The 16133-nt window shown below is 43.0% G+C and overlaps 3 protein-coding genes and 1 pseudogene across 11 annotated transcripts; all 4 read left to right on the top strand.

Annotated features, from left to right (window-relative positions):
* The first annotated feature begins 77 nt into the window (after positions 1-77).
* pkmyt1 (protein kinase, membrane associated tyrosine/threonine 1) lies at positions 78-3597 on the top strand. Of its 4 annotated transcripts, none has more exons than XM_031842875.1 (8): positions 78-186; positions 780-1196; positions 1316-1553; positions 1672-1951; positions 2051-2157; positions 2260-2432; positions 2545-2765; positions 2893-3597. In XM_031842875.1, the coding sequence occupies exons 1-8, from the start codon at positions 184-186 to the stop codon at positions 3275-3277; spliced, it is 1824 nt and encodes a 607-aa protein (XP_031698735.1). In that variant the 5' UTR covers positions 78-183; the 3' UTR covers positions 3278-3597. The 4 variants fall into 4 exon arrangements, with proteins under 4 accessions (XP_031698735.1, XP_031698736.1, XP_031698737.1 ...); XM_031842876.1 differs by having other exon boundaries at positions 78-220; XM_031842877.1 differs by lacking the exon at positions 78-186 and adding an exon at positions 260-555.
* Positions 3598-3866: 269 nt separating this feature from the next.
* Positions 3867-6723, top strand: LOC116381060 (zinc finger protein 784-like). The gene is made up of 3 exons (XM_031842887.1): positions 3867-4150; positions 4412-4611; positions 4712-6723. The coding sequence occupies exons 2-3, from the start codon at positions 4422-4424 to the stop codon at positions 5569-5571; spliced, it is 1050 nt and encodes a 349-aa protein (XP_031698747.1). The 5' UTR covers positions 3867-4150; positions 4412-4421; the 3' UTR covers positions 5572-6723.
* On the top strand, positions 6328-7650 carry LOC116381066 (rho-related GTP-binding protein RhoG-like; annotated as a pseudogene).
* LOC116381058 (sesquipedalian-1-like) lies at positions 7008-14875 on the top strand. Of its 6 annotated transcripts, none has more exons than XR_004212647.1 (4): positions 7008-7029; positions 8609-8799; positions 8963-12413; positions 12863-12892. XR_004212647.1 is itself a non-coding variant. In XM_031842884.1 (4 exons), the coding sequence occupies exons 2-4, from the start codon at positions 12287-12289 to the stop codon at positions 14375-14377; spliced, it is 816 nt and encodes a 271-aa protein (XP_031698744.1). In that variant the 5' UTR covers positions 9926-11830; positions 12257-12286; the 3' UTR covers positions 14378-14875. The 6 variants fall into 6 exon arrangements, 2 of the variants coding, with proteins under 2 accessions (XP_031698744.1, XP_031698743.1); XR_004212645.1 differs by lacking the exon at positions 7008-7029 and having other exon boundaries at positions 7766-8799; positions 8963-11830; positions 12338-12367; positions 12863-12907; XR_004212646.1 differs by lacking the exon at positions 7008-7029 and adding an exon at positions 7766-8012.
* The last annotated feature ends 1258 nt before the right edge of the window (positions 14876-16133 follow it).

Here is a 16133-nt window from a genome sequence, read left to right as displayed (position 1 = left end):
GCAAGTCAGATAAGCGTTCCGTATTCACGGAAGAAAAGTACGCAGCGCTACGTATCATTTTCAGAATTTGGCGCGAGGTAACGTTGTTGACATGCTCGAGGGGAGTACGCCGCCGTTTGATTTGGACACTGGCGAGCTGAGCCCCACTGTTTTTTGACGACGGTCCGCCGTTAACACTGTATTATGGTCTGTGTAACGACGTTACTTCACTCTACCCTACGTAAGGATGAACTGTCAGTACGTTGTTTAACTGTAGGTTAGCTAGCGAGGTTACGTCATTATGTTGTTGACTAACGTTGGGTTGAGTAGGGTGTTCCTTAGGTTGACCTAGCTACGTTACGTGCAGGTTCTACCTGTTGACCCCGATAGCTTTCTACTGGCTAGACCTGCTCTACAAACGAGCTGACCACCAATAGATCAAGTGTATCGATACTTGTATCAGACAATTGGCCGACAACAAGTCAAGCAGTTTGTTCAGAAGCTTCAGTCGAGAATGATAGTATATAGCTGGACTGACAAATACAGCCTCCACTAATTCCTGGTACTTAAACACAGGTATGTTTGGTGCCTGAACAGATTGGCAGATCCAATTTGGTCAGTTTTAGGGAGACAGTTAAATATTATTTGCTTTGGTTCTTTGGCAATTGAGTGTGACAGATTACTTCATAATTTTAGATGAGCATCTGTAGAAAAAAAGTAGGTTGCATGAGCGGTGCAAAATGGCACATTTCATCGATCAATGTTGCTTGTGCTTAATTTTTTTCTTTTCAATGTTTCAGTTCTCCATCTTTGAAGAAAGGAGCGGAAAAAGTGCCGACACGATGTCCGTGGCGATGGAAACTACAGCGTCCAGAGTGCCTCTCCCGCTTCCGACCCACTTCTCCCACGCGGAGCAGACCTTCTCCCTTAAAAAACGCCGTCTCCCCTTTTCCTCATCGTCTTTGTCCAACTCATCCTACTGTTCCCCTGCCCGGCTCTCTCATTCTCTGCCCCCACTGCCGCCATCCAAGGGATGCCCCCCTCTGAGCCGGATGTTTCCCCAGCACCTATCCCCCTGGACACCCCTGTCCTGTTCCCTCAGTAAGTCTCCCCCTCCGAATTCGGTATATGATCCCAGCAAACAGCAGTCCTATTTCAGTCAGTGCTACACTAATTTGGGTCTGCTGGGAAGAGGATCCTTCGGAGAGGTCTACAAGGTGAGCAAAATGTGTCTATATATGTTAATGAAAGTGATGTAATTACATATATTGAATTATATGTTGTTAGAGATCCCTGAGAAGAAGACAAGACCTCAGCATTTTCTTAATTTTTCTAGGTGGAAAGCAACAAGGATGGCCGTCAGTATGCAGTCAAGCGCTCTGCCCACCGCTTCAGGGGCAACAGTGACAGGAACCGGAGCATGAGGGAAGCCAGGAACCACGAGCGCCTCTGTCCTCACCCTCACATCTTGAATTTCGTGGCAGCCTGGGAGGAGTGTGGCCGACTGTACATTCAGACAGAGCTGTGTAGCACCAGCTTGCTGCTCCATGCTGAGAACCAGCCTCCCGGCCCAGGTGTGTCCGCAAGACGCGATTCAAATCTACCCAGATGTTGTATTAGCTGTCAAATTTTGCTACATATAATGCATGATGTTCTTGCTCCAGACGTACTGACTTGGCTTTTCGTTTCCAGATGAGCCTGCAGCCTGGGCCTACCTGTGCGACCTCCTCTCAGCATTGCAACACTTGCACTCTCGCGGTTTTGTGCATCTGGACCTTAAGCCCGCCAACGTTCTTATTACTGACTCTGGCCGTCTTAAGCTGGGGGACTTCGGGCTGCTGTTTGAGCTCAAAGAGAAGAACACAGAGTCCGTAGAGGGGAAAGTAAAAGACGACGTCCAGGAGGGAGATCCCAGATACATGGCCCCTGAGCTGCTCCGTGGGAAGTATGGACCCGCTGCAGATGTTTTCAGGTACAACTAACATAAATAAGAAAGTTAAATCATATCGTGAAACATGTAACCGGTTGATCTGTTTTAAATTAGTGCCAAAATATCCTTTTTTTCATTTAGTTTGGGTGTTTCTATTCTGGAGCTTGCCTGTAACATGGAGGTTCCGAACGGTGGCGAGGGCTGGCAGCAGCTCAGGCAAGGCTGCCTCCCCTCAGAGTTAACCAGTGGTACGATCCACTTCCTTTTTAAGTCCTCGTAAATTGTTCCATTATCTTCGATCTACCTTTTGATACGACTCATGTTTCTACTATTTCCGTCTGTGTTTGCAGGCCTTTCGACTGAGCTTCAGACAGTACTGCGGATGATGCTGGCCCCAGAACCGTCTGAGAGGCCGACGGTCTCTGAGCTTCTTGCTCTCCCCTCTGTTAGGAAGCACAGGTGGAAGAGGCGCCTCTATCTTTTGGTCGCCGAGACCACGCTGACACTGGTCTCCCTCTGTCAGGTGCGTGTCTGTTGGATGCTACATGTAATGAAAACCTAAAACATAAAAGTGTACTTTTTAAATCAACCCTCAATGTTTCATTTTTGTATTTTTCTGCTCTTTTTCCCCATAGTTGGTAGTGTGCTTTGGGTGTAGACTCCTGTCGTCCCTTCACTTGTCCTTTCTGCCTCACTGGACCAAGCCACTGCCCTGCACTCCTCCTCAGGGCAGCTGGGACAAGGATCTAACCCTGCCCCTCAGTGCCATGCATGCTGACTCAGGGAGCCCAGAGGATGACGCTGTGTTTCTGTTGGACCCTACAGACCCAGAGCTTTCCCCCACCTTCTCACACAGGTAGAGCATTGTATTACAACAGCGAAATATAGAGAATTATTTGAACACTGCTTTGAGCTAAATGTGTTATTTCTGTCAAATTCCCTGCTTATTTTTATTTTTTTTTTACATTTCCTCCATTCCACAGGGTTAAATCTAGACTATCTGTGGAAAGCACATCCACTCCTCTCCCCGGGTCCCCGAGACACACTCAGCGAAGTCCTGCCCGCACACCTGCTCACTCAAATCTGGGTGATTGGTCCTCCTGTAACTTAGCGCAAACCCCTTCCAGCATCTACTCAAATGGTTCCTGCCACACACTGACACCCAGTGCAAGCCCCATACATGCAGAGCTTTATGCAGATCGCATGAACGAAAACTCCACGCAGAGCCGCCATTCACCATCCAGCAAGTCCTCGCAGCGAGGTGGTCGCAACTGGGTCCGAACCGAGGAGGCCTTACCCCGACCCAACTTTGAACCAAAGAACCTGCTCAGTCTGTTTGAGGATACAACTCCAGAGGGACAGCCATGAGTACCAGTCTGTTTAGGGGAAATGTGCTTTCACTTTGAAATTTCTAGTGAAGAGCAACCCCCTGTTTGAATGTACCTCGTTTGTATGAACTGTTTTTTTGCCATATTGTAACAGTCTTACAACAGCTTCTTTTTATGTGTATTTGAAAATGATATATTTAGGGAAAAGGGTTGAACATGTAATCAGACCTTTAAATCACTTTTTAAGTTTGTGTAAATGCAATCTGTTGCTGAAATGACAAGTCATTGTGTAATAAGTTCTCATTAGCTATGTGTACTCTGAGTCATTAACCTCATTGAGGTGCAGAAGAAAATAAAACAATGAGGGAAACAATCTAAACTTGTGCAATATGTTTTAGGTAGAAGGAACTTCAAAAATGTGTGTGTGATTGTGTGTCAGATCAATTTCCCCCATCAGTGACAGGACTCTGAGTCAGAGTTTAAGGGATATAAATCAGAAATCCATATTATAAGACCATCCGTGCATGAATGACTGTAGATGTATTCTGGATGTGTTCGCGCACTCACCACTAGCTGGCAGCAACGCAATTTACGTTAGATGCCAAGTCGCCTTAAAACCAGGAAGGAGATGATGTGTTTGGTATTGTTTGGTGCGCAGGATACCCGAATGTTTAGGGATATTTATACGCCAAACCATTTTATAATCCAACTGCGTTTATCTCCTTGAAAGGCTGTATGCCAAACGGACTCCCGGTCCGCCACGTCCTGAGATAGGATTCTGCAACCTAATTGCGAATATCTGCGCGAGTGGGAATGTAGTAAACAATGAGCGTTTTCATCTGGATCACCACTAGATAATCTGGGATTCATCATCGACTGCGACGATATTAAACGGAATTGCATTGGGTTCAAGGTATGCTGCTTTTTATTTAGTTAAGGCACGGTACTATTGTTTCAGCCCATTACATAGTGAGATGTTTTGTTTTTTATATGCTTTTGCGCTAATAGTGATTAATCTGTATCGCTGCAGTTATAGCTGTCGTCTATGGTATTTTCATAAAGGAGCATTTGATAGTTGGTATACATCTGTAATATTGATAGAAAGCTTCCTGCAAAATGTCGATGAAATACACACTCGGATCGACTCATATTCTCTTTTTGTTCTGACTATCAGCTGAATAAAGATGTCCAAAATTGAACGTCTGAATGCCCGAGTGGAAAAGCTGCTGTGTAAGGCTGTGCAGGAGGTTCTGGAGGTGGTGAAAGAGACTGTGTCAGAGTACCAGGAGAAAACCACGAGGACGCAGAGAGAGAACCAGATTCTGAAGAGGAGGCTGCAGGAGCTGCAGGACAAGTTACAACTGGGAAGCAATGGTAAGACAGACTTGTGTCCGGAAATATTGATTTCGATTTTTTTTTTTTTAAGTCTTTCAATTCCTCTCTTTTGTGCTTTGCCATCTTTGTTGTCACGCAGGAGTTGTGGCACAAACTTCCCGTGCATCCCAGCAGTATGAGGCAGAGCTGCGTCTGATGGAGCAGAAACAGAAAGAAGAGGACATTGAACTCCTCCGCTCTGATAAGGACATTGCAGTGATTTATCCCTCGTATTCATTCAAACACCTTGACTATGAAGCATCCATCACATCATTAGCCACTTCCTGTCTCTCCCCTACGACAGGACCGCATCTAAGTGGGGATGACTTGAACAATCCAACGGCTCTTAAGACAGAGACTGAGAAGGGACTGTCAGTTTCCAACCATGTGGGCTCCATCACTGCGGTCACAATGTCTGAACACGGTCACAAAATGAAAGTAGAGCCGGTGTTGGACGAAGGAGCCATGCGCACCACAAATTATTCTTATGATGGTACAAGCGCCACACCCTCACACAGACCAAACCCAGAACCTCCTCGAGCTCATTCTGGACTCTACAACGAGTCGGGGGTCGTCCTCAGGCTGGCCGAGGAGCCACTGTCCCAAAGAAACAACGACACGAGCTGCGTCGGAGGAGAAAAACCACACACCGCTCAAGCAAACACGAAAGCAGGCGCTTCGGGCTCGAGAGCGTTCCCGAGAAACGTCAGAAAGCACTACTGCTGCTCGCTCTGCGGTCGCACCTTCAGACACGCAGGCGACTACAAGAAACACAACAGGGTGCACACGGGGGAGAAGCCGTACTGCTGCTCGGTGTGCGGGAAGCGCTTCAGTCAGTCGGGCTACCTGACGGTGCACCTGCGCTACCACACCGGGGAGAAGCCGTTTGGCTGCAGTCATTGTGGGAAAAGTTTTAGTCACTCAAGCAACATGAAGAAACACCAGCAAACTCATCTGTGAGGCTGCTGTATCCAGACTTTCCCTATAATATTATTGCTGGACAGTGAAAGGGCTACCTGTTTGTAAGCTACAGATAGAATGATAAAAGGTGCTGTATTCTTAACGTTCAATGTCAAGTTATCAGTTATGTTTACAGTTTCAAGTATCAAGCACAGTCTAATTATTCTGTTTCTGCCATACGAGCCTAGTTTTCCAATTTCGAAATCAAATAAACCTATTTGGTACTTCTTTATGGTGAAGTGATCCGACACAAACTGAATCCCACCCCAAGAAATCGTACATTGTGTGTCAACTTGAAAACTTTAAAGCAGCAGAGCGGTGAGCAAATTGTAGCCTGCCGGGGAAAACTTCACCGTGTAAGTCAGTGCGTTGAAAAACATTGAAGTTTAAAGTTGATCTTTCTCAGGACTGATTAGTTGTCGGTAGTGAAATTAATTACAGTCTCGAGAGTGATGTCATGCAGTTGTGTAATTCAATAATAAATCCTGCCTTTAGAGAATCCATATCAGCATGGAAAGTATATAAATCATGAATGATTGATCTCTGACTGTTAAACAAGGCTGGGCATATATGAAAAACATGGCATCACTTTTCAAAAGGGGATGATGAAACATTGAAGGTGTTGCCCAATCCCAACATTTCTGAACTACTTCCCTTTCCTTCACAACAAAGGCGTATCTTGTCTAAACTTGATGCTGGGTTCAAAGGACGGCCTACTTAACCAGACATGTCACTTCCTACTACGTCGATTATTTACACTTTTTCATAGACGAGCTCCAAAACACATTGCCAGAAGACTGATACAACATATTTGACAAGTAAGATTGATCTTTACGTTTAGTCTGTTTGATATTGGTTCCGTTTCTATTATTGGTCACAAATAAACAATAAAATAAACATAAGTTATTGTTACATATTGTCCTGTGGCTAGCTTTTTGATTCAGTTTGTATTTCAGTTTGAGCCTGAAAAACACAGATCAAACCCAGTTCACCATTATCTTGATCAGACACTGCAATAATAATAGAAGTTTTTTTTACAGTCTGTTGAATGTGGGCAGATGTTGAAGTGGGAAATTGAAATACAAATCAATTTAATTTGAAACCTGTGGTATGCTGAATCAAGTTTTCTGTTCCAGAATTTCTTGAGGCGAAGTTGTCATGATGCAAAGTGTCAAGTGCATGGTTGTTGGAGACAGTGGAGTAGGAAAGACCTATTTACTCTTCACCTACATCAAAAAGATCTTTCCTGAGGAGTACATACCAGGTTTCTATGACACATACAGTACCCAGGTGAATGTAGATGGCCAGACTGTCAGCCTGAACCTTGAGGACACCGCTGGCAGGGAGGAATACGACCATTTACGCCCCCTCTGCTACACCCAAGCCAATGTCATCATCTGCTAATCTGCTGCGAGCCAAACATCTTATGAGAATGTCAAGCGCAAACAGCATCCAGAGGTTAATGCCCTAATGTGACCTATATGTTGATCAGGAGAAACTGGGAGAGCAAAATCAGACCACTGTCACCAAGCAGCAGGGAACAAAGATGGCAAAGCACCTTTAGGCTGTGAAATATCTTGAGTGTGCTTCAATCAACCAGCATGTACTGGATGAGGTGTTTGACGAGGCTGTGCATGCCTTTCTCAGTCATTCAGCCACCACCAAGAAACCCTGTGTATTCTTCTAAGTTAAGTTTGCATATAAATATTGTATTTTGATGCGGTTAAGTAAATTATTTCAGTGTATTTCTATATATTTCTGTGCAGCTTTATGTGCTTGTGGATGTGCTATCATGTATGCATAGGAGGCAACAGAAGTATCCAACTAGATATGTAACTGACACACTGTGTTACATAAAATGTTTTTTCTTATTTTTTACTGTAGCACTTGTATATTTATTTATTTTAACGATGGGTACAAAACAACAACACTATTTTATATGCATACTGTGTTGGATACGTCTAAGCATGGAGGTTGGCCATTTTAGTTACTAAATTGTTGGATGTATAAAATAACAGGACAACAAAGTTTCTCGTTTTATCAACAGAATACTTCAGTTGGAGGCAAAGATAACTGCTCGAGATCAGATGTCAAGTGAATAAAGATATATATAATATTTACATAGATATGCAAACTCACAAATGTATCAAACTCTTTTATTTTGAAAACCACCCGATTCACAGAGCAGACGTAATGAGGATCTTCTTCCGGGGGTCACGAGTTGTGTTCCGATATGTGTTTTGCTTTATCGTTTCCAGTTTTTTCTTGAACTGTCTTTTACCTGAAACTTACTGAAAAGTCTTGCTAACATAGTAACCACATGACGCGTTTGTTTAAAGTGTTAAAGGGGATAACGCACCGAGTTAGCTAGCTAATGTAGCTAACGTTAGCTACCCACGTTACAGTGTAGCTGCTGACTTCACGACTAAGCTAGCTTGCAGGTACAGCGGCTCTGAGCATGCTTAATGTTAGCTAGCGAACTGACAGTAGCGGTCATTCAACACGTGTTTGCTATACGTTTGCTCTGATGTTAGTGACATAAACCGCCTAGCTTGAACATAACATTACCTCTCAGTGGATATGCCGATCGGAGTGTGATACTTAGCAAACATGTTACTTGTTTAATGTACAGCCCCATTGCCAATAACTTAAAACAGGCAGAAACGACCCTGGTGTGTAAAAATGACCACCAGAATATCAGATTATCAATGTAAAACGTTTAATGTCAAGAGTAACATGGAAATGCTGGAAACACCATTGGCATAACAATGCTAATACTCTAGATTTAGGATTTGGATGTATATTTAAACATACATGTAACTCTCTTTGCCTAGACCAGCAGTTTTATTTATATTACATTATTAATGCATTTCCCCTGTTAAACACAGCAGTGCAGTTTGTGAATAGGAACAATAGGAAGTAGTGCTGTCACACAGGATTATGCAATAAGAGTTGTATACATATGTCTCCATTTGCAGAGGATCTTGCACAAGCAGTCTACAGTCATTTCTTAACCCTAAGTTTCGTTTTATTTCAGGATGTCTAAACTTGAACGCCTGAATGCTCGAGTGGCCAAGCTCCTGACTGAGGCGGTGCATGAGGTGCTGGGGGCGGTGAAGGAGACGGTGTCGGAGTACCAGGAGAAAACTGCCAGAACACAGAGAGAGAACGAGAGTCTCAAGAGAAGGCTGCAGGAGCTTCAGGACAAGATAACAAGATCGAGCATAGGTGGGTAACAAGTGCAATTCCCTTGAATCATAGATAATGCTACTATCCTATACTGGTTGAAGTGTGTTATTCATCCATCCATCGTCGTCCGCTTATCCGGGATCGGGTCGCGGTTGTGTTATTCATGAGTTCCTTATTCAAATATAACAATTTCTTCTTTCAGGTCTTGATTTCACAGCTGTTCTACCTACAAGTAGTCCATTACCTGAAGAAAAAGAAGACATGCAGAGCCAAGAGCAGGATTGGATGCTCGCTTTTACGCAGGACCTGGACCTCCCTCTCGCCGAGCAAAACCAGATAAGCAGCCACAAACCTGACCATGACGTGAAGCAGGAGTTCAAACCACAGGAGAGCTACAATAACACGGAACCACAAGCTGAGTTCAACTCCGCACAAACAACAGAACATTGCACAGCACAACCAGAGGTGGCGACACACATTATCGAGGACGCAATGACGGTCCACACAGCACATAGTGCAGACACAGAGATCAGTGCCGTGTCACCCAATGACGCGTGCGCCTCTCACTCGAGAGCCTCACTCGGGGTGAACCTGGCGATTATCAAAAGAGAGTTCGAACTGACAGACTGCACAGCGTCAGAACCGCCGTCTCTTCAACAACAATATGGTGGATGCGTAGATTTAAGCTGCAACTCTTCTCGTCAGAACTCTGCTGAGACACCCGGGTCACAAGTTGGTGGCGAGCTTTGCGAGCGCGTCTTTGTCAACTCAAAACATGCCCTATCTAGGAGGCATGGCTTTGCAAAAACCCACAGGGCTGCATTTGATGGGAGAAAATTCCGGATGGAGCACTTCAGGGGAGATGACTCACACTTGTGTGTCGTGTGTGGGAAGACGTTCAGCCGGCTCGGGAACTTGAGGATCCACCAACGCTGTCATACAGGAGAGAAGCCGTACGGCTGCGTACAGTGTGGGAGACGCTTCAGTCAGGCGGGAGACCTGAAAAAACACAAGAGGGTCCACACAGGGGAGAAACCGTACTACTGCAGCCAGTGTGGAAAGAGCTTCAGTCGGGGGGAGAACCTGAAAAGACATAAGAAGATCCACATTGGAGAGATTTTACAGTTGCAGCAAGTGTGGAGGGAGCAACAGCAATGACTGTTATGCTAGACTGACTGCAAATCAGCTGAATCAGCACACTTTGTTTAGAATCTGTGAAGGATCTTTTTTGGACTTTGCCCTTCATTTAAGAAATAGTTGCAATTATAAGCAACAGAACACTTTGAAATGCTAGTCTCTTGTAACTCTTTTGGAACTGTAGTGTGTTACAATGAGTTACTTGCTGTTCTGGTGTGTAGCCAGTTGTGTGCTTGTTACGCTCGTCTTTTTGTCCCTCCTGATTGTGATGAAACAAGGCCGTAGAGTGTAATCATTTAACCAAAGAGACTGAAGCTTTACAGAGAGAGATGCACTGATACTATCGGTACATAAATGTATATCTCTCTAATATTGTTAGCTGACACAATTTGGTCAATTGTGGAATTTCACCTCATAGAAATGTTAAAGAAATACACTTAAAGGTCCTCCACAGCCGTGATGCATTCATACAGGTGACTTCAATTACTGTGGCTGATTAGATGTCAGGACTTAGTGGAACTCTCTTGTTAGCTTTGTTGTACCTAGTTCTGTTTACTCCATTTAACCTCAACTTGAGTAGAGGTGTAATCAACCAGAATAAGTGAAGACACCTGCAGGGGGTGTGCAGGGCTTTTAAGATGGGCATGAGTAAATTGCACATTTTATTCAGCAACTTTAAATGTCAACTTATTTGTTTTACAATGCATAACATTATCAGTAATGTGGCAGACAACACAAAAGGGAAATGTAAGACATTAACATGTTAAAAGCCGTATTAGTGCATCTCTACTTTGCTGAAACAACTATTATTGATTTTGGACATTTAAATCCATTGAGCCTTTGGTCTAAAGAGCGGGTTGAAACATTGTAAGGTGACAGTGTGTTATATAGTGTAACACATCTGTGAAGACAGTTGAAACTTTTTCAAATCTGGATAGCATGATTCTCATTGAAATTGCCTGATTTTCCAGACTTATTGAAGCTTGCTATATTTATTGCGAATTTCATTTGTTATTAGTGATGAAAGCCAGGAAAATAGAGTTTGCGCAACAAAACAATAAATTTATTTATTACCACCACAAAAGGCCAAGTGAGCCTATATTCTTTAGACAGACATCGCCTTACATCCCCCCTGTGGCTGTTTGAGATTTTTACCTCAAATAATGTCATACAGCTGGAATGTGTGAGAAATGATCACATGCACGCACTTGACTTTACACACCAGATATTAGTGATTTCATAATAGTTATTTACCCCCCACCAGCTGTAGCCAGTTACATATGTCCCTACTACATCTACTACATCTACTGTGCATTGTGTATGTCAATTATCCATGCAGTGCGTCACACACATGGCAGCTTCATTATATGACCGACTATGAAAATTTGCTTTACACTGACTCAAGTACAGTACATCAAATTACCTCATTTATACTTTATATTGTACACGGCTCCTACAACAAATAATAGAAAATAAATGCAATTTTTAAAAAATCCAAACACGTTATTTCGTCCCACAAAACGACCTGATGATGCAGAACCTGTTTTAGTTGTCTCTTGGTTCAAATCATCTAACTACTTAATCAATCAAATCTACTAAACCAATTGATACAGATACTGACAGGCACTAATGGGGCCCATGGAAGTCTGGGGCCACCATGCCAGACTGGTTTAGCAGATACATGTACTTGTTAATTTAAGCTATTTTTCTAATGCAAATCCCTTTGGAAAGGACATTTATGGATAAAGTCATTGGTGTAATGACAGTGTAACATAGGCTACATCATAACACAATTGTCTTTAGGATAAAATAAGTTCCTCTATGGTTGATTTAGCTCTCAGCTGACGTGGAGCTGCCCTCACCTTGTCCACCAGGAAGTGATTGACACACACCCAGAAGAGGAACCCGAAACAACGTTACACACTTCTGAAAGGTGAGCAATAAAGAACCATGTGGGGGAGAGAAATAGTCTGCGCTCGCACTTTCTCTCAAGTTAAAGTTAAACATTTTACAAACGGAAACCGAAATTTACGAGTCACGTATTAACGGGTAACAAACGGTAACACGGACGGTAAAAGACGTCACCGCATTAAAAACAGTGGGCGAGATATTAATGGCGGCATGTTTCCATCTATTACCGATAATAACCGGTGTCGCCTTGTTGTGTAGGGTTTATAAGTATTACATCGGTGGATGTGGAGCATTTCCTTATTGCAACACTGGAAACGTATTTGGCCCACAGACACGAGCTTAACTGTGAATTATTAAGCTCGTTATTAGTTCTCTATCAACAGACGACATTAGTCATAAATGGGTAAGTAGCCCAGGATAAAGTGTTGTTGTTTCGTCTATGTTGCAGGTTCAGGTGAAAGCAGCCTGTGATGTAGAAATGAAGATTCATGAAAAAATTGTCACCTATTTTGAATCTTGCACCTCACAGGTGGACAAAGAAGGGTACCTCTCCAAGAAGGTAGGGAAATACAATAACAAAATAATAATAATAATAATACAAAAATGTAAGAGAAAGCAGCACACATGTTTTTATTTTTTGCCTTTTCAATAATTAACAAAAGGGAATTGAGGTTTTACTCACCCAACAATAACAATTGCCTGTAATATTTGAAACTTTATTGACAGGCAGCCTTCAAAACAAAGTTACAAAGTGCTTTGCACGAAATCATTTGGATTCAAATATTACAACGCTATCATTAATCATTATCAGGTACATGAAATTGAACAGAGATACCTTGAATGGAAGGCTGTCAATCCATACAGCTTTCAAAATAATGACCAATATTCTGAATTTCTAAGCACATGGAAACAAATAAAAACGTCAAAAATGTCACTTCCCTTTTTGGTGTATTTCATAAAACTTATTTCACCACCAACTGTTATGTAGGAAGTTGAGTAAATTAGTAATTTGTACATGGGTGAGTAAACCACAGTTGGCACAATTGTCACACAGGGCGAGAGAAAGACTTCCTATCAGAAGCGCTGGTGCGTGCTGAAGGGGAACCTCCTCTTCTACAAGGACCGGCCGGCTGACCGGGACGTGACAGGAGTGATTGTTCTGGAGGGCTGCACCATCCAGCTGTGTGAGTCCGAGGAGCAGTTCGCCTTCTCGCTGGTGTGGAGCGAGCCGGGACTGCGGACGTACAAGTTTGCTGCCGAGGACCAGGCCAGTCAGGAGAGCTGGATCAAAGCCCTGCTGTCGGCCAACCACAGCTACCTGGCCCTGCTCGTGATGGACCTGGAGAAGAAGTACAGAGGTGAGAGACAGACAGGCTGGAGTGTCTCCTCCTGTCTGTGGGGGGGGGGAAAGAAAGAAAGCTGCCTTTGTTCCAGAGAGCAGCTGTGTGAGGCCTTGCTGTTTACAGCCTCCACATCACACGCCATGCACATCATGGCACATAGTAGGCAGACGTCATAATCTCATAACGTCAGTCTGTCGCAGACATTGTGAACACATTGAGTCAAGGTTGGAGCAATCTACATTTTTAAAAACTTTATTTTAAAAGGGGTTATTTCAACTCTGTCATAGTTTTTGAGGGTGTAGTTTGTCGTTTTGTTGTATTTGATTGTAATTGTATAAATGAACTGTGATGGTAAGTCAACGATTATATAATACAGGTGTATGCATCTACAGTATGTAGTGATTAATATGTAATTAAGGTAATTAATGGAATTACTTTTCATGTTTAATGTATTAGGGAGATCTTTTTTGGGGGCAGGAATGAGACAGGTAGCAGTCTCATTAAAGGCCACCGAAGAATGATCAGTTTTCCACCGTTCTTGAAACCGTCTTCGGCTCTGGCTCAACCTTACGTTTAGGTTTAGAAAGAGACATTTTGGTGCCAAGTGTGCCAAGAGTGATGCTGGTCACAGTTAAAGGGTTACTTCCACTTCCTATCCTCTGATTTTGCAGCCTTGCTAAATGAAGTGGTTACTCTAAAATACAAGAAAACAAAAAGAGGGTAAGCAGCTTTAGCCTCTAACGTCAGCTGTTATTTACGCATTTCTCTGCTTGTCTCATTCACTCTTTTCCTCAGATGCATTAGTGGAGTTCTCCAGTGAACCAGCCAACCCGTTCATGCCAAATGTCAGCACAGCAGAAGCGGGATACCCTGCAGCCCATCAGAGCACACTGCCTGCATCGCTACCTTCGTATCTAGCAGCAGATGTGGGGGCAGGACCCAGCCTGAGCTCCAATCAGATGCTTCAACCTACGACCATTTCGTCCAAGTCAGCCAGTAAGAGATCGCCCAAACTCTGGCCCAAGAGGAGCGCCAATGTTGTGCCTGTTAACACTCCTGCTCTGCCTTCGAGTGACTGGTCAGCGGTCTGTTTAGGCACCAAGGAGGACTTTACCAAGTTGCATGAAGATTTTGGAAAAGAGGTGAAGGAACTGATTGCTGATTGGTCGAAGAGGGGACAAGGCAATGACGTTGTTCGGGATGAAAACTTAATCGATTTTGGATAAGTGTCAAATTAAACGTGATCTAAACCTTAAATCCAATACCTGTGGTTGCCTTGTTAAGCTACAGTATTTTGTATATAGGAATTAGAAGTACAACAGTTATTGTTGAGCTTTGTTTGTGTATATTTGTTCGAGAGCACACTGTTTATTTTTTGCTTATTTTTTACTGCTCAATTGATCTTTACCTGACAAGTTTTTTGTTCCATGATTGCAGAAATAAAGAAAAAGAAAACAGTTACATGAAATGAAATAGTTTAATACATTTCCTTACATTTGACTTGAGTTTCTGTACGGATACCTAAATGATACTTTTTCTGAAACCTTTAAGACATATAGCCATGCCTCTCTACAAAAGCCTTGTTTTCATTTAGCAAATGTTCAATGTTGTCACAAACACAAACAGCTGTACAAGAAGCCAAAATAAAATGGTCGGAGATTTTCCAAGTTATGATTTTAAATCAGTGCCTAAACTGATCAAATGATAAATAAAGAGGATAACGGGATGTTTGATGCCAGCTTTGTTGCTTGCTTGTTTTTCATACCAAAGTGAGGTTTGATACCGAGCACTGTTAATCAGTAAAGTGTTATTGAATTGAATTTTAGTAGAGACTCAAAATGGCTGAGAAAGAATGGTGGGGGGAGGCAGCGCTATTTCAGTCTCTACAGCTGTCTTGTTAATGGTCTTTGACAGAGCTTGGTCTCTTTCTCCCTCTGTCACCTTCAAGCCCATACTTGAAGCGTCTGCTGTGCTGCCCGCGACCTTCTTCATTTAGGATTTAACTTTTGCTTCCTTCTCTGCAAATAACGATCTCGGATTTTTAATAATCAGTGGCAGGATCTAGGATCAGATTAAATCAACACCCAGAATACAAAAAAAAAAAAAACCCGGCAAATTGGTCCAAAAGTATCGGTTCACACTTGTGCTGGATCCCAATACATACGTGTGATTGATGGCAGCCTATGGAGCTCATATATGGAGTTAAGTGGGTGGGCTATACTGTCGTCCTGTTCGAAAGCAACTATACTGGGAACCTCCAGGAGCACCCCAAATTAGTGCACCCAAAGCTGCTTATTCAGTCCAATCATCATTTGTTGTTTCCCATCACACATGTGACTTATTGTCACAGAAACAGACATGAACAGAACCTTCTTCTGCAGAGAGAGATTCAATATTTGAGAATTTCTCATTCATGTGCTATGAAACAGAATTCTTGTTCTGAACTTTTTCTTTATTTTCTAAAGGTTTCTGGCATTGTTCACCTCGACCAGACACAAAACAAGATGAAAGATAAACCAGCAGGCTGTCTTTAGCTTTTTTTTAAAACTTTTTTAAAGCAAACAGAATTTGAAAGTATTTCCTGCCGCCAGTGTCGGTATTAAAGGACTGTTTACATTTCTCATTGATGCAAGGTCAGTGTTTGAAGAGGCCTAGTAGTCGCGTGTCATTGCTGGAGCAAGACCAATATCCATCAGCCAACTGCTTTCAGGTTTCATCGCTGTTTATAAACCCGGCTGGCCACTACTGATCTGGTAGCAGGCACAAACCTCAGACCAAACCTATCATGTAGTCAGATGATGACTTCAGGATATGTCAACTGCAAACACATGTTGGCACCTTGAGCAGCTTGAGTCTGTTAATTGCTGTTAATCCAATACGTGTGTGTGTGTGAGTGTGTGTATCAGCTTGTCAGCAGCTTGTCATCATACGCTGGGTTTTGTTCTCTCATGGTGGATATAAAAGAAACAAAAATAGCCACAA

Source organism: Anarrhichthys ocellatus, unplaced genomic scaffold (genome assembly GCF_004355925.1).
Source record: "Anarrhichthys ocellatus isolate YVR2014 unplaced genomic scaffold, GSC_Weel_1.0 scaffold4, whole genome shotgun sequence".
NCBI classification, from domain to species: domain Eukaryota; kingdom Metazoa; phylum Chordata; class Actinopteri; order Perciformes; family Anarhichadidae; genus Anarrhichthys; species Anarrhichthys ocellatus.
Note: the sequence above shows the minus strand (reverse complement) of the source record. Positions and strands in the feature narration are given on the sequence as shown.

Excerpts from the sequence above, each read along its gene's own strand:
- pkmyt1 (XM_031842874.1), top strand. The coding sequence starts at position 720 with ATGGCACATTTCATCGATCAATGTTGCTTGTGCTTAATTTTTTTCTTT. Across the intron at positions 1,554-1,671 it reads GAACCAGCCTCCCGGCCCAG|ATGAGCCTGCAGCCTGGGCC; the intron begins GTGTGTCCGCAA and ends TTTCGTTTCCAG. Across the intron at positions 2,766-2,892 it reads TCCCCCACCTTCTCACACAG|GGTTAAATCTAGACTATCTG; the intron begins GTAGAGCATTGT and ends TCCATTCCACAG.
- LOC116381060 (XM_031842887.1), top strand. The coding sequence starts at position 4,422 with ATGTCCAAAATTGAACGTCTGAATGCCCGAGTGGAAAAGCTGCTGTGT. Across the intron at positions 4,612-4,711 it reads GTTACAACTGGGAAGCAATG|GAGTTGTGGCACAAACTTCC; the intron begins GTAAGACAGACT and ends GTTGTCACGCAG.
- LOC116381058 (XM_031842883.1), top strand. The coding sequence starts at position 12,248 with ATGTTGCAGGTTCAGGTGAAAGCAGCCTGTGATGTAGAAATGAAGATT. Across the intron at positions 12,368-12,862 it reads AAGGGTACCTCTCCAAGAAG|GGCGAGAGAAAGACTTCCTA; the intron begins GTAGGGAAATAC and ends ATTGTCACACAG. Across the intron at positions 13,167-13,946 it reads CCTGGAGAAGAAGTACAGAG|ATGCATTAGTGGAGTTCTCC; the intron begins GTGAGAGACAGA and ends TCTTTTCCTCAG.